Genomic DNA, 26,179 nt, shown 5'->3' with positions numbered 1-26,179 from the left:
GACTCAATATTGTCGACTTGCAACGCCCCTGAGCATGTCACGAGGTGTCGATTCATGCCACAGCAGTAGGTCGAATCAGTAGGGCCGGGCCTCGGAGCCGCAGCGTTGGCGACGAGGCCTAAGAAGGCGAGAAGTGCCGCCTTCATCTAGAGCTGAGTCTATCGTCACAAGCGTGAAAATTTGCGAGGCAAGACGGGGCAATTGAGCAAGCAAGACGGATGCCGAGCACGCAAAGATTCGAGGCAAGGCGGCAGACTCTCGACGATACGCTGAGAGGAGGGCTGAGGGCGCTACAAACGCGTTGCAGATGCGAGCGAGAACAAAGATTGGAAATTCCAGTCGTTCAGTCAGCAGGCTGACAAGAAACTGACGCGTCATTGGAGCTTGGAGCGCTGCTGCCAGTGGCGACGGCAAGATCTGCGTCCAAGCTTCAGAACGGCGTGCAAGCTTGCGTCACACTCTACTAGATGGTGTCTGCTCAGATGGAAGAGTGGGGGGCGCACTGTTCAGAACCCAGCTGCTCCCAACTCGACTGTATGTCTACGGCGCTGTTACTGTTGCGTTGAGAGCTCACTGGTCGCTCAGTCCTACCCTTCAGATGTACACACTGTCAACAGTCCTTCTGCTCGCATCACTGGCATCCTACAGGATCAGATGGTCATGCTTGTCAGGCCTATACATCACAAGATCGTACTGTGCCGCCCTGTCCGCTCTGTTCGACGCCAGTCAGCTCCCCGCAAGGCCAAGATCCCAACATCGCAATGGAACAACATCTCCAGACTCGATGTAGAGTTCTCGCTGCTGATGGTCTGATGCAAGACGGTCATCCTATCAAGCGAGCCAGACCAGCCAACCAGTGTCACGCGCGAGCTTGTAAGACGAAGATGATCGTTCCCATGGTCTGCAAGGGGTGCGCACAGTGGAATGAGCACTTAGTTCGTCAGGGTGCTTACTGCCTTGAATCACACAGGTGCAAAGCGTCCTTCTGTCCATCGCATCGCTTTGAGAAAGACCATCAATGTCCATCACTAGATACCCAAGCAGTACGGCCAGCACCAGGGCAAAAGACCATCAGTGCAGCTGGTCTTGCTGCTCTGGCGCGCTTCAAAGCCAATGCGCCCGCTAGCTCGAGCAAGCCTGCGCCGGCAGCGAATGCCAAGCCTACTGCATCATCTCTTCCAGAAGTTCCTGCCCAAGTTCCTGCGTCTTCACTCGAGACAACGGCAAGCAAGACTGCCCAAAGAAAGAGTGCGGCGGCAACAGTGAAGCAAGTCTGTCCGCCTGCTTGGACTAACAAAGCAACCCGACGGGCGGATAGCGAAAGAGAAAGCGCCATGAAAGCGCTTGAGCATCGTGCGGCCAAAGGGTCAGCTCTCCCTTTAGCGATTTGCAGATAGCTTGCTGACTATGTAGGAGTGAAGATTGCTTACTGAGCAAGAAAAGGTAGCTTTTGCAGAGTACAAGGCCGGTTTGAGCGAAAGTGAGAGGCTCAAATTGGCCGGAACAAGCAAAGAGCACTGCATCGTACTCTGATCACATCTAGACTAGCACATCATGTCGTTGTATCGTTCTTGGATCTTTTCTGTCATGCAGCGCTATTTGTCTGTACTTACATGTGATTCATTCGAGGTCACAGCTATTTGACAGATTCGCGATGCCGTAAGGCCCAATGAAGATGCATAGTGAATCTGACAGCCATAACAAGAGTGACAAGCTCGAATGAAGAGAAGCATAAGGTTGCGAGCATAATGGGCGTGGTGCACTTGCGCAATCGTCATCGTGTCGTACATTTGCCTGAATTTTGCTGATGGGATCTCATCGACAACAGCCTGGGCGTATCTGGTACTTTGCTCACAGTTGATGGTCCAAGTAGGGACATCAGTGTCTGCATTGAGCAAAAGCCGCTCGAGAGGCACCACTTCGAGATATAGATCTATCGTGGCGATCATAATGTTTCAGCCGAGCGGATAGCTTCTGTTGAGTTCTTGTGGCGCCCTCAGCAGCCGAGTAAGATGATCACGACTCGATCATTGCTTCGTGTTCCTCCCAGCGCTCCAAAGCTGCCGCCCGATGTCAAAACAGGGTTTGCAACTTTGCTTCCGAGCGTAGCGCGCTTTCTGGCGTGGCTGCCTCGGCTGCTTTGGCTGCTACGACTGCCTGTATAGCTGCAAGCTCGGCTTTGTGTAGATGTGCCTGTCTTGTAGATCGGTGGACATATATGCCGCTGCTATTCGGTCGCTTGCACTTGACGCAGTAGCAGTAGCCCTTACGTTCACCGATGGAAATTGCGAGTATGATAGTGGTAGTAAGGACGAAGCCTTTAGCACGCATGCACATCTCCTGCCTGTCGCACGAACCAGGCTCGCGGAAAGATGAGCATCTGCATTGTGATAGCGATTTGCCAGTCTAGCGGCATAACCCTGCCCTTCAGAGCGTCGTGGTCGATCGCATCTTGCACGACGCGCTCGCATGACCCAGATATTGCGCCCAAGATGAAGAGCTCAGATCGCATTGGAATGAAAGCTTTAGAGCACGAGGAGGCAGGAATTGACCATCCGCAAAAGCTTTGACGCGCGTTGTCGGTGCTGCTCAAAGTCGGACCCAGACTCTCGCAGGTAGCGTCAAGGAGGAGGCTGTCCATATTTACATTGAAGAGCAGTATTAGCGCTCTGCGGTAGTGCAATCATGCTACCTGTGCCCCCATTCCGCCTGAAGTTCTTCGTTGTATGGGCAATGTAGTCAAGCTTGCAAACAGTAGCGCTACTACGATATCATGACTGGGAATGATCATGCCGGTGCAGGGACGGGGTGTTGGATGCGAAGGGTAGGCAGTGAGCGCGGGAGATGCGCGACCTTTTCCATGGCCCCAAGTCAGCAAGCCGATCTTTGCGCGAGTTGCGCTACGCGTGCCATTGACACGTCGGCGCCCACGACAACTGATCAGTGGCAGGGAGCACAGGTGACTACAGACCTTAGCGAGCAGCAAGAAGGGCATGCGATGATCAGTTCGCCAAGTTGGTTGTAGCACAAGCTCGTCGAAGCGATTGCTGCGAGCCAATATGGTAGCAGATCCTACCAAGGCATCAGCACTCGTGAGCGAGGACACAGCGGGCTCTCGAGGTTTAGAGAGCGATATCGAGCTCATAGACGAAGAACGACAACTTCTCTCCTCGCTCAAGTCGCACACTCCACCGGCAGGCAGCACAGCGCCCAGGCGAGCGCCGCCAGGTTACTCAGATAGGCATAGGCTTTCGACTCAGCATGAGGTAGAAGGGGAAGACGAGGAGGAGGAGGACGATGTGGATGCCCTACATTGGGATAACACACCAAGAGCGACTTCCGGCAAGAGAGACGATGCAGAGGGCAAATACGCGCAGATTGGCTCGAATGCCTCGACGCAAGCTGGCTTGTCCAAAGCCGAACGGACGAGACTCTATTGGCGTACAGCCATCATCAATGTCATCTTCATCCTTCTATGGTCCGCTTTGCATCCGTCAGTCAGATAGACAGTATCTGACCTGGATGCTGTTTGACAGGTACACCTTTTCGACCTTGATCTCAGTCTACAGTATGCTGGCTCGCTCAATGATGCTGTGGTAAGAGCTGACACGCGCAATACAGACAAATGGATGTTCTCACCAGAGCATTATGGGTTCCCGTACCCGCTCTTCGTAACGTCAATCCACATGTGCATTCAATTCGGTCTCTGCTCGCTCGTCATGGCCGTCGTACCCTCATTACGGCCGAAGAACAGACCTGCTCTAGTAGACTACGGGTTCGGTACTGTCTCTTGATCGGTGAAAATGATCTGAGCGAAGATGGAACAGGACAAAGGTCGTGCCTTGTGCGGTGGCAACAGGCATGGATATTGGCCTGTCCAATCTCTCCCTCAAGACAATCACGCTCTCCTTTTACAGTAGGTCTATTGGATCCTCTCACTTTATCTCAGCTTAACCCGTGTGGACCGGCAGCAATGTGCAAGTCTTCAACGCTGGGATTCGTGCTGCTCTTTGCGTTCCTGTTCCGGCTTGAGAAACCGACCTGGAAGCTCTGCGCCGTCATCGTCATCATCACCGCCGGTGTGATCCTCATGGTCTCCACAGAGACTCAATTCCACCTGGTAGGCATGATCGAGGTCCTCACCGCTTCGGCACTGTCAGGATTTAGATGGGCACTCACCCAGATCCTACTCCAATCTCGCAAAGACTCGATGGGCATGGGCAACCCTATTGCCACGCTCTTCTGGCTCGCACCCGTCATGGCTGTCAGTCTGGCTCTCTGCTCGATCATATTCGAAGGATGGGGCAACATTTTCGGCAACGAGAAGTTTTTCGGGTCCACACAGCTCACTTTCAATACGATTGGCATCTCTATCTTTCCTGGCATACTCGCATTTTGCATGAACGTCGCCGAATTTGGACTGATCAAGCGGACGTCTGTCGTCACCTTGTACGTCTGTTTCTTTCAGATCTGCGCTAAACTGATGAACGATGCAGATCCGTCGCCGGTATCTTCAAGGAGACTGCGACAATCTTCTTGTCGACCATCATTTTTGGTGATGAACTCATGCCGCTCAATATCTCTGGCCTTATCATCACTATTGGAGGTCAGCAGAATGCGCAATGAGGTTCCTCTACTTATCGCGCATACCCTGACCAGGCATCTCGCTTTACAATTGGATCAAGTACAAAGCCTACGATCAAAAGCTAGCCACTGGTGAAGATGCAAGCATGACCGATCGGCCGAATTCACGAGGACATGTGGCTCTGTCGCAATCGAGGTTCGTCCAGCGCAACAGTGCTCATGCCAAACTAATACTTTGCGCCAGCCCCGAAGAAACTCTGTTCCTCGCAAACAGAGGAGAAGAGACAATCTTTTCTGCAAACAGGAGCGCATACGATGCGCCGTCTGCGGGTGCGCATACACTCGGAGACGACGACAGCGATGATGAAGCTGCACATCTGCATAGGGCGGTGCGTGAGCCCGAGCACCCAATACCGAACCTCAAAGAAGAGCTAGAGCGCGATCCCGCAATCCGACGACTAGACGCGGCACAGGCCAAGCTCGAGCGATCACTAGATCAAGGCATTCATCACGAGGCATCAGACACGACTCGGAGCTCCGATGATGAGGAGTGGCAAATGGCCTGGGAAGGCTCCGGAACAAAGTCGACCGGCAATGGCATTATAGACCCTCAAGATGAATCACCGTGATGCAATCGCTTGTGTACACGCATACTGTTGTGATGTATTGATATAGTGCAGAGCGATCTAGCGAGGCCCAAACGACTTTGTGCCTTTTCCAAACGAGGCAGACTGCTTTTCCTGATCAGTCAAGGCATCCTGAGTGTGACAAAGGATGAGCCGACCTTTCCATCTTCGTAGACGAATGTGAGACCATAGTCGATATTCGCAGCTGCCATGATAGCTTCGTCGTCCATCTCGGGCACGAGGGACTCGCGAAGAGGATCATAAGGACCGCCAACCGACTTGGTGATTGCGTTGATCTTTTCGCGCAAGTCACGCATATCGTTCGAACCGACCAGATGCGAGCGCGAGGTCAAGCTCGCCATCCGCTCGAGCAGATCTGTCCATACTTCCGCAGCAGTCAACGTCGCATTGTCGCCCTTTGAGCCTGCAGAAGGGGTAGCGGATGGGCTTCTGGAACGGGCATGCAAGAGTGGGCTTCGACTTCGATTCCGCGAATGTGGGTATGTCTCATTCGAGCTGATCTCTGACGTTGCGCGAGAGACAGATAGGTTAGGTACAGACAGCGTGGCAAAATCGAACTTCTCGGTAAGTTCGGTGAGTGGCGGTGTGGGCAACATGTAGGAAAGGCTGTCGTGCTGCTGACCTGCAGCCGCATAGTACTCGGCATACGATCGATAAGGCGCAGGAGGTTGCACGAATGAGATGTCGTCCATCATGTCTGTCTTGACTTCTGGCACGGAATCCATCCATGTCGATTCCGGAGCTGAGAACGACTGGCTCATAGAAGGCGCGACGATGTCGGGTTGAGAGCCTATGTTTGCCCAGCCAGCCAACGACGACGAAGATTGAGACCGAACGAGCTGGTGAACAGAATTTGAGCTCGCAGTCGAAACATCAGAGGTTGAGTAGGATCGCGCCTGACCAGTTGGCGCAGCGCCGGGTCGTTGAGCGCCTGGGACATTCAATTGAGCCGCGCGGTGCTGTGCGAATGAAGCGACTGTATCCGTATTGATAATTTTGCCACCAGCAGATTGACGCTTGGTATATTTGCGCTTGGCGCGCGGCGCTTCTTCGACCGCAACAATATTGCTCATCGATCTCTGACGTTTCTGGGCATCAGTCTGAGCGGGCTCATCGCGATGAACATGCAAGCGTGATGGCTCGGAATATCGTGTCTGCTTGGCTGCTGCCTTCGAAGGTGTTGCAGAGGCGTAGACGAGCTCGAGAGCGTGAGGCTCGAGTTCCTCGATGAGCGCCTTGTCTTTGGCTGCCCTGAGTGCGGCGGGGGACTTGCCCGGATGGGTCTTGAGATAGTATGCCGGATTGCTTGCCGTCGCATAGCTCGTAGGCTCGTGGGCGGGCGAAGCCTGGACTGAGCCGCTGCGCGAGTGCGAAATTGATAAGCGTCGCCTTCGGGCATCAGAGGCAGCCATGACGGCTTCCATCGATTTTGATGAACTGCTCGGGGTCATGCGTACTCGCGAGCTTGTCAGGGGTATGCTCGGCGAAGAGTGTGTGGGCTGGAATCGCAAGGGTGGCATGACCATGCCGGCAGCTGAAACCTCCAACTCCTGCAATGGCTGCATTTCGCCTGGCTTGCGGGGAGTCGAATAAGCCAGCGAACTCTGTCGTGAGACTGTCCTCTCGACAATGTCGTCCATAGATGTGCTCGTCAGGCTGTGCGCATCCTGACGCGTCGCCAAGGGACTCATGCGGGCGCCAAGGATGGATTTTGCAACAGGTGCAGGCGTACCCGTCACTGCGCGTTGAGCCGGAGATGACAGCTGAGCTCTCTTGGCAGCGGAGGACAAGCAAGCAGGGCAATTCTCGCAACCTTGCGCGCCATGTGTCTTGCTACGATGCTCCGCGCCATGTTTGAGCGGGCTCGAGAGAGGTGCGCATGACGCGTCGAACAGGCTGGGCTGTTCTTGCGCGTACGTGAGCGGTACATTGGCACCGTTGGCATTCAATGAGGCCAGAGGAGCGCGCGAGACTCGCACGAGGGCCTCCTTCGCGTTGACTCCCGCAGCCATTGCCTTGCTCACCGGCGCCGGATTCTCCGAGGCGCGCATAGTGGTCCCCTGCCGGCTCATTGCCGTAGATAGAGATCAAGCGGAGATGGGAGAGGTAGTGTCGAAGCGCGAAGCTCTTCTGTGACCGGGAGAAGTGCAGTAGGCAGCGTGTGGACCCGCCGAAGTGAGCGAGGCAGTACCACGCTGATGGTACTGCATTGAGGCAAGAGGCCTTCACTGTCAGTGCGTGATGAGCGCATTCCTGGTTGCCACGCACAGCAAGCTTCTTTGCGAACACGTTGACGCTACACAGGCACTTTGCTTGATTAGCAAAGTCAGTCTCGAGACGAGATTGCACGCGCGCGCTCGCGCATAATTGGCACGCGCTTTTGTTGTTATTGGGTGGCAAAAAGTGTCCAGTGCACTGTCGCCTTGACATTTCATTTCGTTTCATCAATATCCGTCGTGCACTCCTCGTTCCATTGTGCGGCCGACCGCTCGCCTTCTCAGCAACTATGATGAAGTCGATTGGCGCACTCGTTGGCTTTGCGGCTCTTGCGACAGCTGCCGTGATCGATCCGACCGCTGTGAGCGAGCGCGGAGTAGACTATTGCGTGCTTAATATCGACAAAAGCAAAGTCATCGCTACTTTTGGGGTGCAGCTCAACGCCAACGGCATCGTGAGGCCAGTAGACGCTTTTCATGAGCTCCGACTGACGGCACGGGCAGGGCATCGAGTCGATCTTCAATGTCCTCCCGAACACTGGAGGAGGCCCAGCACAGCAGAGCGGCGCAAACATCTACCCTGATGGCGTTCTTGCCGACTATCATGGCTTCGCAAATGTTCAGCGCCAGGCAGTCCAGAGTTCGTGGCTAAGTCCCCTCGGCCACTTCCTACTGACAGATGGGTAGTCAACATGTGGCAGGGCGACTTTTATGGCATTCGCCTGGAAATCGGCACGAATGCTCCCAACGGCTTCGTCTTCTTCGACGTGAGCTTCTATACTGTCAATGGAGCTATGCAACTTAGTGTGTCCAATCGTTTGCTAACTCGTTGGCTTTGCTGACGGGCTTGCAGATCCTCCTGTGTAGGCGCACGTTGGCTCTCCTTACTTTTGCCTGACGCAACGCGCCGCAGTGGCATGAGCTGCTGGTTCAACGGTATCAAGGCTGACATCTGGCAGTCAAAAGACTTCAAGTAAGTCAGCTCCCGCACGGATTCGACCGACTCGCTAGCTCGTGGACTCGATCTTGCATTATGTTACAAGCAACAGTGCAGTTATGGCATCGTTCAGCAACACGGTGATAGCCAGCCCTTGCTCTCATTAGGTCCGGTCTTGTTGCCTACGGTGAGAGAATCGCCAGGAGCGCCAAACGTGATATTGTCAATATGACCGACGGCAGAGGACGAACTGGATCTGTCAGGCCCCTCATTGCGTTGTTGTCGCAGCAGGACTTGCTCTGCTATCATCTCGAAGGCTCGCTTGACATTCTCGCCCGTCTTTGCAGATGTGGCCAAGTACTGAAGCCTGCCCTCTGGTGATGCTCGAGAGGCCCGTGTTCGACTGGCCAAAGTAGAAAGTGGAGGGGGAGGCGAACCTGACAAGCTGTCCAGCGAGTCATCATCGTAGTCGCTATCGAGCTGGTCGACGTTGACTTGTCGAGACGCACTCTCGTCGGCTTCTAAGGAGTCCAATGCGCTCGCAGATGTTGCTTTCAGGGCTGCTGTATGGTCATAGCCGGGCAGCAGACTCGCTGTCTTTTCGGCCGAGGTAAAGGCGCTCGATGCTGCTGCCTCATTCGATGGCTGTCCGGCCAGTAACGTGTGCAATTCGCGGAGAACCGTATCTATCTCCCTCTGCTCTAGTTGTCCGTCCTCCAGGTCCGCCTTGTTCCCAAGCACAAGAAACGTGAAGCGATCGCTCTCTCCTGGCAAGACAGGACACCGTTCTATGAACTCCTGCAGCCAGAACTTGAGGCTGAGCAAAGAATCCCTTGAGATCAGCGAAAACACAAGCACGACGGCGTCAGCTCCTCGGTAGAATGCCGATGCGATGGCGCGAAAGCGTTCCTGACCGGCAGTATCCCATACGGATAGCGATACCTCAGTGGACGAGCCGGCTTGAGCGACAGGTTGATTGATGCTGATAAAGTCTGCGCCCAGCGTGGCTCTGTAGTTCGCATGAAACCGTCCGTGGGCGTACTGGTCTCGCAAAGAAGTCTTGCCGCATGAGCTCGCTCCGATCAGCACGACCTTGGCCGTCCGCTTCATGCCACGGCGGCCGCAATGGACGTCACGGAGGCCTCAAGCCGACCCGGCCGCGACCATTTGCGTGAATGGAACTTGACTCGCCCCACGCTTCCCCACAGTCTCTTGTTCTTGGCGGCACGCGAGCAAGCAGACAGCTTTTGAAGCAGTTCAGAGCCTTAGCATGCCAGGACAATACAACGATACCCTATAGCGCTAGGTGATCTACTCAACGGTCATGAGCGCGAGCGAGCCGCCGTTGTTTGGCAACCCGTCCGATGACATCAGCGACTCTGTGCCAACCACCTCAGCGACAGCAACTGACGCTGCCATCGAGTCTGCCTCCCCGTCTGCGGACACGACGCTGTCCGCTGCAGAGGATGTAGGGGAAGACGAGATGGCGTCTCTCTCGATCGCGCAGGATATGTCACAAGAGGAATCCTTGGCGCCCGCTCAAGTCGCTCGACCAGATTATTCGCAGGCCCACTTGGAAGCTTTGGAATCTATCAGAGCCTTCATGAGAGCCCACTCGACGTACGACATCTTGCCCGAATCTTGTCGGCTGCAAGTGTTTGACTCAAAGATCACTGTCAAACGCGCAGTGGCGGCTTTGATCGCAACAGGCACAGTCTCTGCGCCTCTGTACGATTCTAGTACCTTCAACTTTGGCGGCATGTTCACTCTGACAGAGTGCGTGCTCTTGCTATGCTGATGCCGCATGTGCCTGATCTGAGCCGGACAGCGTCATCCATCTCATACAATATTACTATTCCAAAGCAGGCACTTACGGTCTCGATATCTCACAAGTCGAAGACGTTAATCTGGCAGGACTACGAGGTCGGTCACAAGCGTGTCAGAACGACAATGAGCTCACAGTGTGATGGATTGGTAGACATAGAAACAGCAATTGGCGTACCGCCTCCGCCGATGATATCCATCCACCCTGATCAGTCACTCTTTGCAGCTTGCGCAGCAATCGTTCGGACTCACGCAAGGCGGATACCCCTGATAGATTATGATGACCAATCTGGCAAAGACACGATACTCAGCGTACTGACGCAATATCGCGTGCTCAAGTTTATTGCCATCAATGTTTGTCGTCATAGAAAGTAAGTCGGGCGTGAGCTGATCAGGCGGATAGTGTGCATCCGATACTGCCAAGCTGTGCGATTCGATCGGTTCGCTCGGCGTGGGGACTTATATCTCATCCTATCAACCCAAAGCGTCTACGAGCGCGCCTGGTCTACCGCCACCGCCCTCTCGGAGACCGTCCGGCCAGTCCGAGTCGGCAATCTCAGGCGAAGAAGTCTCGCCTACAGACGAACGGCGAGGCTCAGCTGTGTCGACGAGCTCGTCTGGCTCTTCTGCGGCTCGACGGCCATCTGCAATGTCAGTACAGCCCGATTCTCCCTTTCATCCGCTAGCGGTAGCAACACTGGAAACGACGGTATACGATGTCGTTCACATGTTCTCCGAAGCTGCAATCTCTGCTGTACCCGTCGTCGACCCACAGACGGGCGAGGTCATCAACCTCTACGAGACCGTTGACGTTATCGATCTCATCAGAACGGGCGCATATACCAATCTCGATCTGACCATCGGCGAAGCGCTCACTCGGAGGAGTCCGGACTTTCCCGGCGTGGTCGTTTGCAGTCCTGACGATTCAATGGCGAGCATACTCAAATATATCAAAGACAAGCGAGTCCATCGGATGGTCATTGTAGACGATTCACCCATGCCAGCACGGACAAGGCGGTCATCGGCTGTGGCATCGAACACAACAAGCGCGACTGCCTCACCTTTGACGACCAAGCACAGATTGATCGGCGTGCTCAGCTTGAGCGATGTGCTCCGACATCTCGTTCCGCCAACCGGACGAAACTTGCAAGGTCTCTCGCTCTTGCGGTCGGACTACCGAGGTGCCCCTCCTCCTCCTGCGTTCAATCTGGTCGATCCCCTGTCGCCTACTTCCATCGCTCCGCCAAGCGCGACAGAGCATGCCGAACTTGCGCCGACTGACATGCCGATACAGCAAACGTAGACGATCTCCCCGGCACGAGTCGTAATTGTGTAGATACTCTGTAGATCCAGCGCCTTGTACTGTATATTGCATCCTCTGCAAGCATCCTGCCGCGTGTCATGCGATGTCGAGATGCATCTGAGATCGGCTCGTTGCTCTGACGAGGTGCTGGCCAGGAAGCATGACCGTTCCCACGCTCCTCGTACGCACACTGTCTCCTTCTTGCACAGTCTCTGTTGCGTCGACGAGGATGATATCGCTCGTTTGGTTCAGAGCGGCAAAGACGCCATTGATTCTCCTTCCATCGCTCAAGGTCACCTCTAGCTTCTGCCCCATCAAGCCATGTTGTACTTGATAGATTGCCTTTGTCTTGGCCGGCTCAGGATAGACATACGGCTCGTTGACGAGCTTCATTGTTCGCTCAGGATGTCGAGCCAGACCACGACGAAGACGACGCGTGCGTTGACATGTTGACACGTCGACATGTCGACAGGAGGGAAGGCATGACCAGGACCGAGTCTATCGCATCGCAATTCATTGAGATCCAGACATTAATGCATTGCTACGAGAGCGGCTAGTATGGCACACAAGTGAAAGCGTTGAGCAAGAAAATGCCTTCGCCCTGCAAAGCGAGTGATCAGAGCATGGCCTATAGGCATGCAAAGCTCGCACCTTGAAGATCTCCGTGCCCGCACTGACGGCCGTCAGATCGCCTGTCAGAGCCGCACCTTGTTTGGCGGCATCCTGTTTCTGATGATCAGCCAGCGCTGATCGCGAGATTCACAGCCGTACATTGACAAAATCCTACAACTGTTCCATCAGCTCTGGTCAGCTTGCTGAGCTGGTGCGACTTACGAGTCCTTCGGCATAGAAATCAGTACCAGTGAAGCCATCATTGAGGTAAGACCACGTCTGCGATGGCTCGTCTTTGTAGAGCTTGAATTGTTTGCCACCAATGACAGGGGTAGCAACGAGTTGGCCGGGTGCCATTGCGCCTCGATACGACAGAGTGATCTTGATCTGGATACCGCTGTGATGGATCTGGAGACCGGTGAACGCTTGAATGGCAGAGGGATCTTTGAGCCAGTTCCAGTTCATGTAGAGCGGGATCGACTTGTAGCTCGCGATGGGCTTGTTGAGTCCGACGGTAATTGCAGCATTGGGATACGACTGCGAAGTGTCAACCTGTCTGTTGGTCTGAGATCCAGCACGGCTCACCTTGACGGTGAGATCGGCGCCAGACCAGTCAAAGATGGCACCAAAGGCAGCTTCGCCTGTAGCGGGGCAAGGACGAAGATGCAGGGAGGTCAAACCTTTGCCTCCGTTATTGGCGAGCTCCAAGCTTTCCACGACATAGCCTGCTATGTTCTTCAGCTACCGTGTCTGTTTGGCATGCTTGGCAACTCGCCCTTTTCGCAGACATCCGTGAACTGTTGGCTGGCGGCGATAGCAGAAGAAGCGAGTCCGGCAACAACGATAGCACGCGCAAACATTTTGTCCACTCAAGGAATTGAGCTGAGCAGGGCATGGCGATGAACAGTTGCCGAGACAGGAGACAACAGGCGGAGTGTTACATGAGTTGTGACGTGTGGCGCAAGTGACGATCGGAAGGAATAATCATCGAAACGCGTTCGTTTTGTTCTTTACGCATCCTCGAGCAATGACGACACCCATCGTGGTATGCGGCTCAGGCATAGCGTACGCATCTTCTTGTCCAGCGCGATATTCTCACTGATTGTTCGAGCAGAGGAGCTGCGTTGGTCCGAGTGTTGCATCATCACGGCCTGGCAAAGCATTGCAGGATCCTAGAAAGAGCCAAGTATGAAGATCGGCAGGGTCATTCGCTGACCCTACACGACTGGGCCATGGATTCACTCGATAGCGCGCTTGGGGAAAAGCTGGACTGGAAGTCGGCAACAGTCGATGCGCTCTTGTCGCCGGCCTTGCGAAACCCATCATCTGCTCCGCCAGATCAATCCAAGCTACGACTCAATCGGGCTAGACTACAAGACCTCTTGCAGGCCGGCTGGAAGGACAAAGTAGAGCACGAGAAGATTGTCAAGACGATCGAGACGGATGCTGACGGCGTGTCGGTCCTGCTCGAATCCGGGGAAAAGATCAGAGCGTCCGTCGTCATTGCGTGCGATGGCGTGCATTCCATCGTGCGAAGAGCCTTCTTGCCCAACCTGAAGCACGAGATCCTCGACGTCGTCATGTATTCCGGTCAAAGACTCATGTCGATCGAAGAAGCAAAGCCTTACATGACCTCGAGTACGACCAGCCAGACATTACGACAAAACGGCAGGTATGCATGGTACAGCTTCAATAACCTCGAAGAGGGTGATACGAGGCTCCAATGGGCGTATGTGACCCATTCGTCCAGTTGCAAGCCAAGACTGACTGCTCGAGCAGCTATGGACGAAGGCCGCAAAACTCAAAGGAAGACGATCCGCTGTGGAAGCCAGAACGAACGCTTGAAGATGCACAGAAGATACCCGACGCACTCTACACGGAGACTGATGCTTTCTCGAAAGAAACATCGGAGCCTTGGCACCAGCTGCTACAGAGCATCAAGCCGGACAAGGGGGACAGGATCTACAACTGGCTGATGCGGTCAATGGACCCTACGCAAAGCAAAGTACACGAAGATCGTGTTGCTTTGCTGGGCGATGCCAGGCACTCGATACCGCTCCTCGTGAGCGAAGGCGGTGCTTGCCATGCTCTGGTCGACGGAGCTAAGCTTGGCGAGGCTCTTGCAAATGCGCTCAACAAAGGCGATCCTCTCGTTGACGTACTGAGCTCGTTCGAAAGCAACTCGACCCAACGATGGTCAGACGCCCACAGGACCGGCCGAGAAGCAGGCATGGCTCTCGTCGACACCGACAGTAAACTGTAATGACAGCATCCAGCATCGATCTAGCAAAACGAACATGAACTCCAATAAACCACGCAACAGTACAGTCTATAATGCGAATAATCAGGTCGCGAGCTGAGTAGCCTTCCTCAGCGGAGATCCTTGTTGTCCAGCCGCAGGCGACTGCCGTATAGTGATATGCGATGCATCTGCAGATCGAGTCGGCGTCTGGTCTGCCGAGCTCGATCGTTGGTATCCTCCTGGCGAGATCTTCTTGCCCGCGGGCGATTCCGTCTTGTTGAGCGGTTTAAGCGCGTCTGCTGCGTCCGGATGGAGATCGACAATCTGTCGAGCACTCGCGGCAGAGAGCGTGTGGTCTGAGTTCATGACGACTTCGGGTACTTCCACAGGAGCGCTCTCGCTTCGCTCTCGTTCAACTGCTTCCATCTCGCCTGCTACCATGATTCCCTCTAGCCAAGTATGTTTGATCATCACATCCGCGGGAGCTCGCTTGTCGGGATGGAAGTTGAGCATCGGTTCGAGGAATGACCGCAGATGCTCCGCGTCGTCTTCGTTGATGAGGTACTTTTCCATCAGGACTGATTCCAATGGCCACCTTTTGAGCTTGTGGATATGTCTCAGTTCACCTGCGCAAGCCTTCTTTGATCAGAGAGAAAGGCAGGCTGATAGATGGATCCGCGTGCCTTTGCGGTTAAAGATCTCTGTACTAAACTTGCCTGCGAGCGCGATATGCCTCGGCATTGGCCCCAAGAGCTCGATCATCTGCGCCATGTGATCTGAACGACCATGTCAGCAAAGACAGTAAGGATTCAAGACGAAGCGTACCATCGTCTTTGTTGTAGCGCGAGCCAGCAGCAGGATCGAAGAGATAATCGCCCGTCAAGAGCTCAAAGATCTGGCACGTGGGCATGTCAGCGAATGCTCATCAAACGAAGAGGAAGACAGCTTGCCATACAAGCAGCGCTCCACATATCCACTGTAGTGCCCCAAGGCGCGCCCAAGATCGCTTCCGGACTTCGATATTGTCTCGTCTGAATATCGGAGGTGAAGTGATAGTCTGTCCAGGACGCATTGCCCAAGTCTGCAATCTTGACAGTGATCCGTTCGAGCGTTGAAGGATCGTACGGCGCGTTAGGCGGTAACGTCGAGGGATCACCGGCTGCAGGCGCGGGCCTATTTGGCGTGTCGGGAAGAGCACTTGGCGGCGAGGGATGTGAGACAGCAGACGTGCCAGAGATGGACATCTTATCATCTCCCGGCGAAGCTGGACTGCCTGGTGTCGCTGGTGACTGGGACTGCCCTGGCGCCATCTGAGATAGCAAAGACGGGCCCGCGCGAGAGTGATGTGCAGGTTCCGTCTTTTGCCAATCGCTACCACCGTCTAGCTGAACTTTATCGAGTCCCTTGCCTAGCCCGTCTGCGCCCGAATGATCGTGCGCAGAGCTTGAGCTCATCCGCGAAGCAGGTCCGCTCGCGCCGCTTGCAGAGCCGTCATCTGATATCTTGGACATGGCGAATCCAAGCTTGTCCATTCCTGGACTTGTTCCGAAGCTCGAGCTTGGCGAAGGTAGCGGCTGTGAACCGATGATGAAGATGCCTTCTCCTCTCGGCGTCTGGGCACCGCCTCGTCCTTGCGAGGGAGGAACACCGACGAGCTTCGTCGGTACTGCTGCAGGACTGGTCTCGAGTTCTGCACGCACGACCGCTTCGACATCTTCGATACATATGAGCACGTTCTCCGGCTTGAGGTCGGTATGTATGATGCCACAGGACCGGTGCATATAGTCCAGCCCGAGCAGGACCTGTCTACTGATTTGCTTGACGATATGCTCTGGTACGCCTCGGTTCTGATACCGCTTTATTAGGCCGAGCAAATTCTCGCCCAAGACTTCAAAGACCATGCACACATGCGAGCCTGCACATGCGCATCAGTATGAGATCTTCATAGGTCTTGTGGGAGCATACCGTTCGGCCCTTCATGATTGAAGTGATCCAATAAACTGACGACGTGCCGCCTTCCCGGGTGGCGTGGATCAGAAGAGACAACCTGGGAAGGAATTACATCAGCGCTGACGTTCGTCAGAGAGCGAATGCCTTGCCTTCTGGAGCAGCTTGATCTCATCTATTGCAGTCTCGCGGTAGTGTGAAGCCGATTTGACGACTTTCAGTGCAACATGTTTGTTCTCTCTGCTCGCGCGATGCATCAGTCACGCGAAGACGAACTCAGTCACAGGACTGACTTGTTGTCCCTTGCGAGCCAGACAGTACTGCAGGGTAAGTATGTACACAGTCAGCTCGCATTCAGCTAGCGCATGTCTGTACTGTACCTGAAGTGGCCGAAACCAAGCTTGCGCACGACGACGTATCGCCCGTTACTGAATGTCTCGCCTATGTACACCGGATGATATCCACCTTTCTCATCTGCCAGACAGGACACAGGGGATCAGTCGTATGCTGAGCTCATGCAGAGACGACCGACAGTCGCTCATCTTCTCCTCGTCGTCTGTAAAGACGCTGCCTACGCTCGTGCTTTCCGCGTTGCTCATGACGGCAGATGCCGGACTGTGAGGCATAGAGCCGCCTGATTGAGGGTTCTGGGCTTGCTGAGATGCAGGCAGAGGTATCGCATCTGGCGCCTTGTGTGGCTCTGTCGAAGTGCTCGCCATCTGGCCTGCTGTCGAGCTAGAACAGCAGGCAGGCGGATACTTTAGCTTCATCCGCCCCGGACAAACAAATGACGTACGATTTGGACGCTGCCGCTTGTGATGGCGTAGCCTTACCCTTTGGCCCCATGCTTGATCTGAGCAGCCTGCCGTCCCACTGCTAGACGACAAGCTGAATGTCCGTGCTGGCCCCTTTCGCGTGAGACGTCCTTAGCGTGTTGCGCGGCCCGACTGCAAGCGTGCTTGTGGGCGCACTGGCTCAAATGGGCTGCGCGAGAGCGTCGCTGTGTAGTGCACAGAGTGCCTGTGAACCCTATCGACGGGAGTGTGGCAAGGGGCGCCTACAGAGCTTGTCCAGCTTCCCTAGTGACCGCCAGTCTGCGGCGCTGAACGAGCAACAGTCTAGATGCGATGATAGCCTGGTCCGTCACTCGGCTAGGCACGGCAATCTGCCCGGCCTGAAAGAGCTCTTCTGGTGCGACCGAGCGTCTATGTCGCCCGTCTGAGCGTGCCTCGTCTGTCCGGCGACTGATAGTGATGACGACGAGCTGGCGTTGTCAACAGTGCTGTTCTCTATCAATGTTCTCTACAGTCGATCGTACTCGGCTGGCGAAGCTGCTGTCTACCTCTGCGCTGTGCGAAGAGCGAAAGCTGATTTACGTCTATATCGTGCGGCCTGCCCACTCTTCGACTCTCTTCTGGACAGCTTCGTGTTTCTCGCTATCCCCTTGGCAATGTCGACTCTTTGCGCGTTTCCGAAGATCTCACAGACAGTTCCACGACGGAGCTCTCCTAGGCCAGTCTCCTGCTCGGCCCGTGACGACCTTCGCGCGACAATACAGCCGATTTCATTCGCGCGAGGCGCACAATTCTCGACTGCGATCGAAACCTCCACGCTTTGGCTAAGCAATCGTAATTTACCCTTATTCATCCTCGATTTTTCACGCCTTTCTGCATTTCGAAGACGCAAAGGTCTCGCCTCGTCGGCGCCTGCGATGATTCCACATGCACGGCACACACGATGTCCCGAGATTCCCTTGCTGTCCCTATCGCATTCGTCAGCCACATCAGCGAGCTCCAATGAGGGGATCTGCTCGACTCTGCTATGTCATAAAAAACATCCAGCTTTCTGTGTCGCGTGTTAGCTGAACCAAAATTCGCTCGTGCTGATCAGCCTCAGCCTGCCATGCGTACAAGCATCGCCGAACGCTTTTTCGATTTCGGCAGATATCGGCTGGACTGCTGTGTCGGGACCTCTCAGCATCCTCGTGCTGCTCCATCTCCGCAAAAGCTATCAATCGATCTCCGTGTCGTCTATGCTATCTTATCATCAAGCAGCTGACTTCGCGACGTGTTCCCCGCTAAATCCGAGCGCAATGCTGCCAGCAGACCTGATCTGTCCGCATGGTACTCAGCTCGACTGTGCACGCGTTATACGTGTGATGCGTTGGTCATCGTGAGATCATGCGCCGCACTGGCTGACCAAGCGACGTTGATCCGAACTCGCTCTTCACCGCCATGCTTGCGTCCGCCGACAACACATGTCGGATATGCTACCGAGCGATAGCAATCATGCTATGACGACCGTCATGCGTTCAAGCGCGTCGCTTCTCTGTTCACAATTTGCAGGCCAAGCCATGCAAGTCGGTCGCGAGGTTACATACGATCGCCGGGATAAGAGCATCCGCCAGACTCGCGCTCGGACTCTAGTCAGGGCGACTCTGACCCCCTCGGCGGCGAGCATAGCGATTGCGTCGCCTTGACGCGTTGCGAGGTTCTTGCCGCCGGTTGCGTGCCAACGCATCGCCATACTGCCGCCATCACTCCCAGTCGCAAGCCGACAGTAGCTCAGACTGGTTCTGATTTGCTCGCGCGGATCGAAATATAGTCTGCCTGTAGACGTCGATCGTGTACCAAGCTGTCGGTCAGCTCCGTGTACATCCAAAGATGATCGGTCTGTTCGCCCTCTTTGCGCTGTGCGCTCAGCTATGCATGGCCACCCATATCAAGAGAGGTCCTCATCGACTTGCCGGCCAAGTTGATGACCGCCGATTCTCACGCCGCGAATTTGGTGAACGGAAACTCGGACTGGCTACAAAATTGCTCACCGATCAATGGGCTACACAAGATGTCTGCGACAACAAGTACACGGTCATGGCCGACAAATGGAACCAAGACTCTGGCTCTGGCAGTCAGAGCACCCAAGTATACGAGTGCAACGCGGGCAAGGCTGCCTTCGCGTCCCAGTGGCAATGGCAGAATGCGCAAGACCAAGTCAAAACATACTCCAGCGTCGCTCTCAAATCGACCCAGAACAGCTTACAGCAGCCCATCTCGAACTACAAATCATTACAGTCCAGCTGGTCCTGGACTGTCGAAGGGCCAGCAGACGCTCACTGGGACGTCTCTTTCGATATCTGGCTCGGCACAGCTCCCAATGATGGCGGCTCATCTGCTGTCAGCGCTTTCGAGATCATGGTCTGGACTGGCCATCAGAATGCTGCGCCGGTCGGACCACAGATCGGTACTGTCACCCTGCAAGGGACGACTTGGACAGTACATGCGGGCCCGGTGTCACATTGGACCTGTATCTCCTTCGTTGCCCCTGACAACATTGAGCAGTACCAAGGCGACGTGCTCGACTTTGTGCGATGGGGTGTCGAGAACGTCAACGGTCTCAACGATGAGCTCATTCTCAACGCTGTCGAAGCAGGCACAGAAGCATTCATTGGTCAGGCAACCTTCACGACGTACCAATTCGGCGTCGATGTCGAATCGTGATCAATCTTACATGGCATGAGAGATGCATTGACTTCATTTCCTGCGCTTATGTTAAATTTGGCTGTTCAGATCAGCGGCAGACCTTGCTGAACGCTGAGCTGAGTGTTGAAGGAGCTGATGTTGCGTGGCAAGGGTACGTGTACGTGTGTTGCGGCGAATCGCGTCGGTCGAATTTCGAAATCGAACGCACCTCCATCTTGAGAGAAGTCGTGATGCAGCGCAGCAGTCGGCTTGTTGGTTGCCTGGCCAGGTCAGTGAATAGCTTACCACCAGCAAAGCGACAGAGACAGATCTGATTACGTATATATGGCAGAAATCGGAGCAACCTGGCAAATGGCATCAGCGCGCGATCGACTCTTGCAACGGCAAGACCGAGCCTCCTGCCTGCTCTAGGGTGTGCCCCAACAGGTCAGTACAGCTCTTTACATCATCTGCAACTGGCTAGCGGCTCTCTGGAGTGGCGATACGCTTGTTCATGTCCCGACGCTCGTGCCACTCCTCTGCGATCTTGACTCGAGAACCAAGGAAGCACAGAGCTCACGCTTGCATTTTGCAGAGCAGTCGACCCAGCGACGGACACTTGCAACACCAGCGGCAGAGCGAGCCTCCTTGACTGGTATCGACCGCTCGACGAGTAACAGACCGTTCGTCTCATTCCCCTAAAGAGTCTTGAGTGAGCTGATTGCATTCGATCGTTCAGACCTACAGGCAAGCTACAGGGATGCATGAGTTTCATAGTACTGACGTGTAGATCGATTCGCTTACAGGCGTGGTCTTCATGAACATGGGAGGCCCTTCAACAGCAAGTCTGACGCGTCCAAGCAGCTGCAAGCAAGCTGATAGCCATGCACAGGTGCCAGAGACTGGCGATTTCCTCTCACGGCTGTTCCACGACGGCGATCTGATTCCTTTACCCTTTCAACGGTTCCTGGCGCCTGCCATAGCCAAACGTCGCACGCCCAAGATCGAAAAGCAATATGAAGCTATTGGTGGCGGATCTCCCATCCTGCGTTGGACAAAAGAGCAGGCAAAAGGCATGGTCGAGCTCTTGGACGAGCTCAGCCCGGCAACTGCACCTCACAAAGCTTATGTTGCTTTCCGGTACGCTCGTCCATTGACGGAGGACTGCCTGGACGAGATGGCACGAGATGGTGTCACGAAGGCCGTCGCTTTCACACAGTACCCTCAGTATTCTTGCTCGACGACGGGCAGCTCGCTCAACGAAATGTATGCTGTGCTCAAGCAGAGGCAAGAGCTCGACAAGATCGAATGGAGTGTCATTGACAGGTGGCCAACACATGCTGGCCTGATAGATGTACATCATCCCATTTATGGTGCAGCCGCCAGCTGATGAGTGCGCAGGCTGTCGCACGGAACATCGAAGTTGCACTGCAGCAATATCCCGCAGATAAGCGTGACGATGTCGTGCTGCTCTTCTCGGCGCACTCTTTGCCGATGTCAGTCGTGAACAGAGGTGATCCATACCCTGCCGAAGTCGCATCGACTGTTCATGCCGTCATGACCAAGCTGGGCCATTCGCACCAGTACAGACTCGTCTGGCAATCCTCAGTTGGACCATCAGCCTGGCTGGGTCCACAGACTTCAGATAGCATAAAAGGCCTTGCAAAGCTCGGCCACAACGACGTTTTGCTCGTGCCTATCGCCTTTACGTCTGATCATATCGAAACGTTGTACGAGCTCGACGTCGAGCTGATGGAAGAGGCGCATGAGGTATGATCCCGCCTCATTCGACCCGGACAATGTTGACAAGCGCTACAGCTCGGGATGACGGGCGTCAAGCGAGTTGAATCACTCAATGCGTCGCCCATCTTCATTCGAGCTTTGGCCGACATTGCTGCACAACATCTAGAATCCGGCAAGGTCGTCTCGAAACAAATGATGTTACGCTGCCCGCAGTGTACGAGCGAGCGCTGCGGTCCTACAAAAGCCTACTTTGCAAGACAGTAGACCCTCCTATTCCTCTCTCTCTCGTGGTTCGAGCCGCATATTGTTGTCCCAATGAGCATCATCATGCTTGGATCTTCACTGTCCCGTTGGGTTCGATCACTTTGAGACCTGAAGTTGCGCTCGTCGAGATGGACGACTGCAGCTTTTGGAAAGTCTGATCGGGTATTGTCGCTTCGAATGCGCCGGGGAGAACAAAGCCAAAGTCTTCCTTGCTGCGAGCACATGTGTCAGCTCGGCCTGAAATACGATATGTCTACATACTTAATCTTGCCGCCAAAGTCGGTAATCTCCTTCTTGGTCTGCTTGACCACGTCGTCTGACGTGTCGTCATGGAACATCACGATATAGGCTGGTGAAAACGTTTAACGAACAGTAGGGGGCATCGGCGTACGAACACTCACAGCTCATCTTGCTTCACTCTGACAGATACACGCGTCGTCAAGCTACGAGAATTCGAGCGATAGTAGACGCGATGACGACATCACCTGAGCTTGTCAATCCTTTGCTCTGTGCATCTCCCTGCGCCTGCAATGGTCTCGATCTTGTCGCACCGTAGCGTGCAATTCAGACTGCTGTACGTTCACGCAAGCTGCTGCGAAGCCGCTACAATGCCAGTGATACCCGACGTCAGGCCTCTCGCGTCACCCATCGCGCCACTGATTGCCTATTGTCTCCATATCAGCGACAGAACCATTTCAGGGTCACAGAAGAAGCGCTGGCCGTCTTGGTGATGCTTGCAGCGAGACGTACGCCGGCAGACTGCTGCTGATTGTTCGCACTATCGCCCCGAGTCTGTTTACCGCCCGTCGTGGCAGGCATCTGCGCAGGCATCATCAGCCCATCAAATGTCGCTCAGACATCAGCATACCGGTGCCGCAACTACATAAGAGACCGACAGCGCAAGAGCAAAGACGTAAGCGACCGATTTCATCCTGTAGCAACAAAGTGTACTCTGTGCGTACGCTACTTGACTAGGATAAAGCCGCTCAAGCCGGCTATGCAAGCCTCGCGTACTTGGCATGAAGAAGAATTGCATTGCCGATCTGCGTCATTGCGGTCTGTGCGCCTCAGGGCCCGACAGCACAAGCCGCGTCAACTTCGCCGAATGACGCAGTGAAGAGCCCGGCCGGCGCATCTTGAGCGATTGGCCACATCATGCGATCTGCCCGAGGTGCACACAGATTCCGTTGTATGAACTGATCGAGAGCCGTCGCGTTGCTCGCATTCGGCCAGCTCGCCATGCCGAGATAGACAGACGGGCCGGTACTGCCTAGGGTTTTGACGAGGTTGGCATATGTCTGTGCGACATCTGTGCTCGACGCAGCCTATTCACAGCAAAGTCAGCCTGCGTGAACGCTCGCATTCAAAGACGTACAGGAGGAAGATTTGCGATGACAAAGTCGGCTGCTGCACCGAAGACCGGATCAATGCAGCCCGCGACTTGTGCCGTGCCGATTGGAATGGAGGCTATGCCGAAGGCTTCGACAAACGGTTTGATCTCCGTCGCGGTGACCGTCATGGCGCGCACGAGCTCTTGAGTGGCAGACGTTGTGTTAGATCGAATGCTCGTCGAGAGATAGTTGCTGCCCACAATGATGGACGAGATGTGGCGGCCTTTGTATTTCGACATTGCTGCATTGACGGCAGCGAGCTGTCGGTCGAACGTAGACTCTTGAGCGTCCATCAGGACGCCCGCCTCGACTGTGAGGTTGACTTTGCTGGTGTCGATGGCTTGCAGGAGCATGCTTAGCTGACCGCAATCGCTGGAGTACGTGCGAAGGCGTGTGGTAAATTGTGCAAGCTGCTGAACGTCGCGATAGATCTGCGCGTATGATACATTGCACCAATTGAAGTTGCCAGCGCCCGGTGCGTCATAGCCGATCGCGTAAAAAGGTCTCTGTGTAGACTGTAGTGATGCTGTAGAGACGTTCGTCGCCATCGGCATATCGCCAGCGCCTACTCGTGCCCCGCGAGTAATCGCAAGTGATACCGCCACAATGGCCAAGGCCACAACGAGTACGATCAGCGCAAGACCAGCAATCTGCTCCACGAATCAGACGTGCGCCCCTTAGCAAGCTGAGTCAACGAACTTTGAGCTTACGAAGCCTGCCCTGCGAATCTCTGAAGTAGTCAGACTGTCTGCTATCGCCAAGGTGGTTGTAGGTAGCTTTTTCCTTGTCGCCCGGATGCATAGTCATCGTGCGGGCTAGATTCTTTGATGTGGTTTTCGTAGTCAGACCGGGTCCTCGTTTAGGCGTGCTGAATTCGACCCTTTTCTCCTCATCCTGCTTGGCGGTCTGCGTTCCCACGCTTCTCTTTACGACCGCAAGAGCGGTGCTTGCATGAGCAAGTAGAGCAACCTTGAGACGCAACCAATGGGATCGTGACTTGCTTTGAGAGTTGTCTCGCGAATCCTCCGTCCAGAAAGGACTCAGACGCGCATTATCTATCTCTGACGTGAATCGGCAAGTAGGTGAAGGCGAAATGACGCCGGGGTGCGTCCAGACGGAAGGGTTGGAAGGCGAATGAGCAAAGTAGGAGTTTGGCCTTGTCTGCACCTGCTGCAATCTTTCAAGCGTATTGATCGGAGTCGACTCTTCTGCGATGGAAAGGTAAGTTGGCTTGCGCTCACGAGTAGGTCTAGTATGCGCCTTAGCAGGCTCCGTGACCCGTGCTGGCTGCGCAAAGGACATGAGACTCATGTGCGAGCCGCTGAAAGAGCTACCGCGTTGATGATCGTCGACAGTAGGCATTGACTGAAACGGTGTCGAATAGAGCTGACTCTCACGCTGAATGCCGGCTTCCCTATCAGCCCGGGAAGGCGTGTTGTCTGACAAGAGGAGCTGATCGAGCGAGATCTGACGTCTGATTGCCTTTTCGTGATTTGCTGATGAGCCAGAGTCGAAACGGCGATGATAGAGTTGCTGAGCAGAAGCGTACTTGCGAAGCGGCATGCCATTTCCGTGTGACTTCCTTGGCGTGGGCGAAACGTTCAGCGATCTTGCAGGGATCAAACGAGGCGTGCCGGCAGCATGACGGACTCGATGCGAGGAGCGCAAAGGTAAAGGGAGTGGCTCGAAGATGTCTGCAGCTGCAAGCATCAGATCGCTGAGTGATCGCTCGAGCGCCTGGTGCTTTGCTTGGACCGCAGGGTCCGTCACATGTACATCCTGAGGCAGGGCCGGCAAGTCACGATCGAGTCCGGCCGCGAGCGAGCCGGAGCCAGATCCGGTGCGAACATGCCATGCTGGAAAGGTAGACGAAGCAAGCGACAGGTCCGGATCTTGCGTTGCCTGGTCTTGTTCGAGCGCTTTGTCGGCGTGGGTGTTCGTGTCAGGAAAAGGTGCAAGCGCGAGCACTGAGCTCGAGAAGTTACTGAGCGCATTGATAGCTGACGAGATGGTCGCGCGTCTGCTCGAAGGCGCTTTGGTGATCTGGCCTTTTGCTGAACGAGTCAGCAATGTTGCAGACGACTTTGACGCTTTGAGCCCTTTCGCCGATTGAGGATACATGTGACGGCGGTACATCTACGTCAATGTCAGCTAAAACCCGTCAGCCACCGGTGACACTGACCGAAACGGATTCGAGCTCAGTGCGAAGATCGGTGTCAAGTAATTGCGAGAAGGACGGTGGCAGATCGACCTGCGGCGTGACGTTTGACATTTGTGATCTTGTTGTGCGTGGAGGACTGAATAGGCTGAAACCTCTCCTGCCTGTGCGTGACGCCGTCGTGCCGTTAAGAGTTTTAGGCGACCTCAGTGTGATCTTGTCGGGACTGAACGCAACTCCGAAGACCTGACTGGAATTCTCTTCGCTATGTATGGTGGTAGCGGCAGACGCCAACGACATCTGGGCCGATTTTGCGCGCTGCATCTTGTTGCGAGAGGGAGGACTGAGGGCGAGCACTGAAGACGAGAGAGAGCTGTTGAGTCGCTCCCTGATACCGGCTCGTCTCGGCTGACATGGGAGCGCAGCATCATCGTAGCCCGGGGAAAGGTAGATCGACGACGAGAGAGAAGCTGACAGGGACGGTGTTTCGCAGAGTGTCAAGGACGAGAGTGAATCGAGTATGTCAGCTTTGAGAGCTTTAGCAGACTTTGACTCGGTTTCTGGCTCGATCAGCTTGCTGTTGTACTGTGCCGATCGACGCGAAAATGTAGGACGAGTGCGCTGGTAGACTTTGACTGTTTGCTGCGAGGAACGGTCCGATCTTGTTCGGATGGGCCAGGCCGTCTGTAGCGAATCGCTTCGAGCTAGTCGTTCTTTGTCTGCCATGAGCTGATCGCTATCAGTTGTAAGGGGGCTGTAAGAACCAGCACAAAGGAATGTTGTGTCTGCCCTCAGGGATCGGTTCGGCCAATCGGTAGTGTCGTGTTTGACAGATCGTTAGTGTCGTGGTAGA

General features: G+C 54.8%; 16 protein-coding genes across 16 annotated transcripts; 7 read left to right on the top strand and 9 right to left on the bottom strand.

The window, feature by feature from the left end:
- The first annotated feature begins 360 nt into the window (after positions 1-360).
- L969DRAFT_76393 (uncharacterized protein) lies at positions 361-1,693 on the top strand. Its single transcript, XM_014711437.1, has 4 exons — positions 361-534; positions 586-910; positions 971-1,366; positions 1,422-1,693. The coding sequence occupies exons 1-4, from the start codon at positions 468-470 to the stop codon at positions 1,531-1,533; spliced, it is 900 nt and encodes a 299-aa protein (XP_014566923.1). The 5' UTR covers positions 361-467; the 3' UTR covers positions 1,534-1,693.
- Positions 1,694-2,904: 1,211 nt separating this feature from the next.
- L969DRAFT_88771 (uncharacterized protein) lies at positions 2,905-5,490 on the top strand. Its single transcript, XM_014711436.1, has 9 exons — positions 2,905-3,478; positions 3,537-3,568; positions 3,622-3,775; positions 3,828-3,916; positions 3,972-4,449; positions 4,497-4,606; positions 4,660-4,780; positions 4,829-5,315; positions 5,369-5,490. Exons 1-8 carry the CDS (start codon positions 3,060-3,062, stop codon positions 5,211-5,213), a joined length of 1,788 nt encoding a protein of 595 aa, XP_014566922.1. The 5' UTR covers positions 2,905-3,059; the 3' UTR covers positions 5,214-5,315; positions 5,369-5,490.
- L969DRAFT_99429 (uncharacterized protein) lies at positions 5,333-7,514 on the bottom strand (the record flags this gene model as incomplete). The annotated part of the gene is made up of 2 exons (XM_014711435.1): positions 7,500-7,514; positions 5,333-7,435 (listed from the first exon to the last, which is right to left on the bottom strand). Exon 2 carries the CDS (start codon positions 7,301-7,303, stop codon positions 5,333-5,335), a length of 1,971 nt encoding a protein of 656 aa, XP_014566921.1. The 5' UTR covers positions 7,304-7,435; positions 7,500-7,514.
- Positions 7,319-7,661, bottom strand: L969DRAFT_50767 (uncharacterized protein; the record flags this gene model as incomplete). The annotated part of the gene is made up of 3 exons (XM_014711434.1): positions 7,319-7,435; positions 7,500-7,527; positions 7,606-7,661. 3 exons carry the CDS (start codon positions 7,659-7,661, stop codon positions 7,319-7,321), a joined length of 201 nt encoding a protein of 66 aa, XP_014566920.1.
- Positions 7,635-8,424, top strand: L969DRAFT_24816 (uncharacterized protein; the record flags this gene model as incomplete). Its single annotated transcript, XM_014711295.1, has 5 exons — positions 7,635-7,902; positions 7,952-8,087; positions 8,135-8,251; positions 8,301-8,310; positions 8,361-8,424. The coding sequence occupies exons 1-5, from the start codon at positions 7,738-7,740 to the stop codon at positions 8,422-8,424; spliced, it is 492 nt and encodes a 163-aa protein (XP_014566781.1). The 5' UTR covers positions 7,635-7,737.
- A 26-nt stretch (positions 8,425-8,450) lies between these two features.
- Positions 8,451-9,556, bottom strand: L969DRAFT_88769 (uncharacterized protein). The gene has a single exon (XM_014711433.1). The coding sequence runs from the start codon at positions 9,492-9,494 to the stop codon at positions 8,514-8,516; it is 981 nt and encodes a 326-aa protein (XP_014566919.1). The 5' UTR covers positions 9,495-9,556; the 3' UTR covers positions 8,451-8,513.
- A 152-nt stretch (positions 9,557-9,708) lies between these two features.
- On the top strand, positions 9,709-11,511 carry L969DRAFT_18347 (uncharacterized protein; the record flags this gene model as incomplete). The annotated part of the gene is made up of 4 exons (XM_014711273.1): positions 9,709-10,160; positions 10,213-10,307; positions 10,363-10,562; positions 10,612-11,511. The coding sequence occupies 4 exons, from the start codon at positions 9,709-9,711 to the stop codon at positions 11,509-11,511; spliced, it is 1,647 nt and encodes a 548-aa protein (XP_014566759.1).
- Positions 11,512-11,607: 96 nt separating this feature from the next.
- On the bottom strand, positions 11,608-11,904 carry L969DRAFT_95420 (uncharacterized protein; the record flags this gene model as incomplete). Its single annotated transcript, XM_014711432.1, has 1 exon — positions 11,608-11,904. The coding sequence occupies one exon, from the start codon at positions 11,902-11,904 to the stop codon at positions 11,608-11,610; it is 297 nt and encodes a 98-aa protein (XP_014566918.1).
- Positions 11,905-12,027: 123 nt separating this feature from the next.
- On the bottom strand, positions 12,028-13,087 carry L969DRAFT_88767 (glycoside hydrolase family 12 protein). The gene is made up of 6 exons (XM_014711431.1): positions 12,899-13,087; positions 12,709-12,848; positions 12,346-12,660; positions 12,283-12,294; positions 12,163-12,234; positions 12,028-12,112 (listed from the first exon to the last, which is right to left on the bottom strand). Exons 1-6 carry the CDS (start codon positions 12,981-12,983, stop codon positions 12,065-12,067), a joined length of 672 nt encoding a protein of 223 aa, XP_014566917.1. The 5' UTR covers positions 12,984-13,087; the 3' UTR covers positions 12,028-12,064.
- A 63-nt stretch (positions 13,088-13,150) lies between these two features.
- On the top strand, positions 13,151-14,386 carry L969DRAFT_76380 (uncharacterized protein; the record flags this gene model as incomplete). The annotated part of the gene is made up of 3 exons (XM_014711430.1): positions 13,151-13,188; positions 13,238-13,852; positions 13,903-14,386. 3 exons carry the CDS (start codon positions 13,151-13,153, stop codon positions 14,384-14,386), a joined length of 1,137 nt encoding a protein of 378 aa, XP_014566916.1.
- Positions 14,387-14,467: 81 nt separating this feature from the next.
- Positions 14,468-17,158, bottom strand: L969DRAFT_95417 (uncharacterized protein; the record flags this gene model as incomplete). The annotated part of the gene is made up of 10 exons (XM_014711429.1): positions 14,468-14,991; positions 15,049-15,141; positions 15,191-15,260; positions 15,316-16,280; positions 16,331-16,412; positions 16,465-16,552; positions 16,606-16,632; positions 16,693-16,786; positions 16,845-17,047; positions 17,109-17,158. The coding sequence occupies 10 exons, from the start codon at positions 17,156-17,158 to the stop codon at positions 14,468-14,470; spliced, it is 2,196 nt and encodes a 731-aa protein (XP_014566915.1).
- Positions 17,159-17,291: 133 nt separating this feature from the next.
- On the top strand, positions 17,292-17,824 carry L969DRAFT_95416 (uncharacterized protein; the record flags this gene model as incomplete). The annotated part of the gene is made up of 3 exons (XM_014711428.1): positions 17,292-17,521; positions 17,564-17,697; positions 17,799-17,824. The coding sequence occupies 3 exons, from the start codon at positions 17,292-17,294 to the stop codon at positions 17,822-17,824; spliced, it is 390 nt and encodes a 129-aa protein (XP_014566914.1).
- A 1,151-nt stretch (positions 17,825-18,975) lies between these two features.
- L969DRAFT_95415 (glycoside hydrolase family 12 protein) lies at positions 18,976-21,777 on the top strand (the record flags this gene model as incomplete). The annotated part of the gene is made up of 8 exons (XM_014711427.1): positions 18,976-19,759; positions 19,879-20,059; positions 20,123-20,217; positions 20,366-20,457; positions 20,561-20,611; positions 20,663-21,124; positions 21,172-21,540; positions 21,589-21,777. The coding sequence occupies 8 exons, from the start codon at positions 18,976-18,978 to the stop codon at positions 21,775-21,777; spliced, it is 2,223 nt and encodes a 740-aa protein (XP_014566913.1).
- L969DRAFT_526824 (uncharacterized protein) lies at positions 21,751-22,271 on the bottom strand. Its single transcript, XM_014711426.1, has 3 exons — positions 22,179-22,271; positions 22,039-22,126; positions 21,751-21,989 (listed from the first exon to the last, which is right to left on the bottom strand). Exons 1-3 carry the CDS (start codon positions 22,183-22,185, stop codon positions 21,839-21,841), a joined length of 246 nt encoding a protein of 81 aa, XP_014566912.1. The 5' UTR covers positions 22,186-22,271; the 3' UTR covers positions 21,751-21,838.
- On the bottom strand, positions 22,259-22,976 carry L969DRAFT_526981 (uncharacterized protein). Its single transcript, XM_014711425.1, has 4 exons — positions 22,729-22,976; positions 22,646-22,656; positions 22,498-22,596; positions 22,259-22,441 (listed from the first exon to the last, which is right to left on the bottom strand). Exons 1-4 carry the CDS (start codon positions 22,811-22,813, stop codon positions 22,358-22,360), a joined length of 279 nt encoding a protein of 92 aa, XP_014566911.1. The 5' UTR covers positions 22,814-22,976; the 3' UTR covers positions 22,259-22,357.
- Positions 22,845-26,052, bottom strand: L969DRAFT_95413 (glycoside hydrolase family 17 protein; the record flags this gene model as incomplete). The annotated part of the gene is made up of 4 exons (XM_014711424.1): positions 22,845-23,102; positions 23,153-23,818; positions 23,868-25,304; positions 25,351-26,052. The coding sequence occupies 4 exons, from the start codon at positions 26,050-26,052 to the stop codon at positions 22,845-22,847; spliced, it is 3,063 nt and encodes a 1,020-aa protein (XP_014566910.1).
- Between the last annotated feature and the right edge of the window lie 127 nt (positions 26,053-26,179).

The sequence above is a fragment of the Mixia osmundae genome (assembly GCF_000708205.1).
Source record: "Mixia osmundae IAM 14324 unplaced genomic scaffold scaffold_7, whole genome shotgun sequence".
Classification (NCBI taxonomy): domain Eukaryota; kingdom Fungi; phylum Basidiomycota; class Mixiomycetes; order Mixiales; family Mixiaceae; genus Mixia; species Mixia osmundae.
This window is presented reverse-complemented; position numbering and strand designations above follow the sequence as displayed.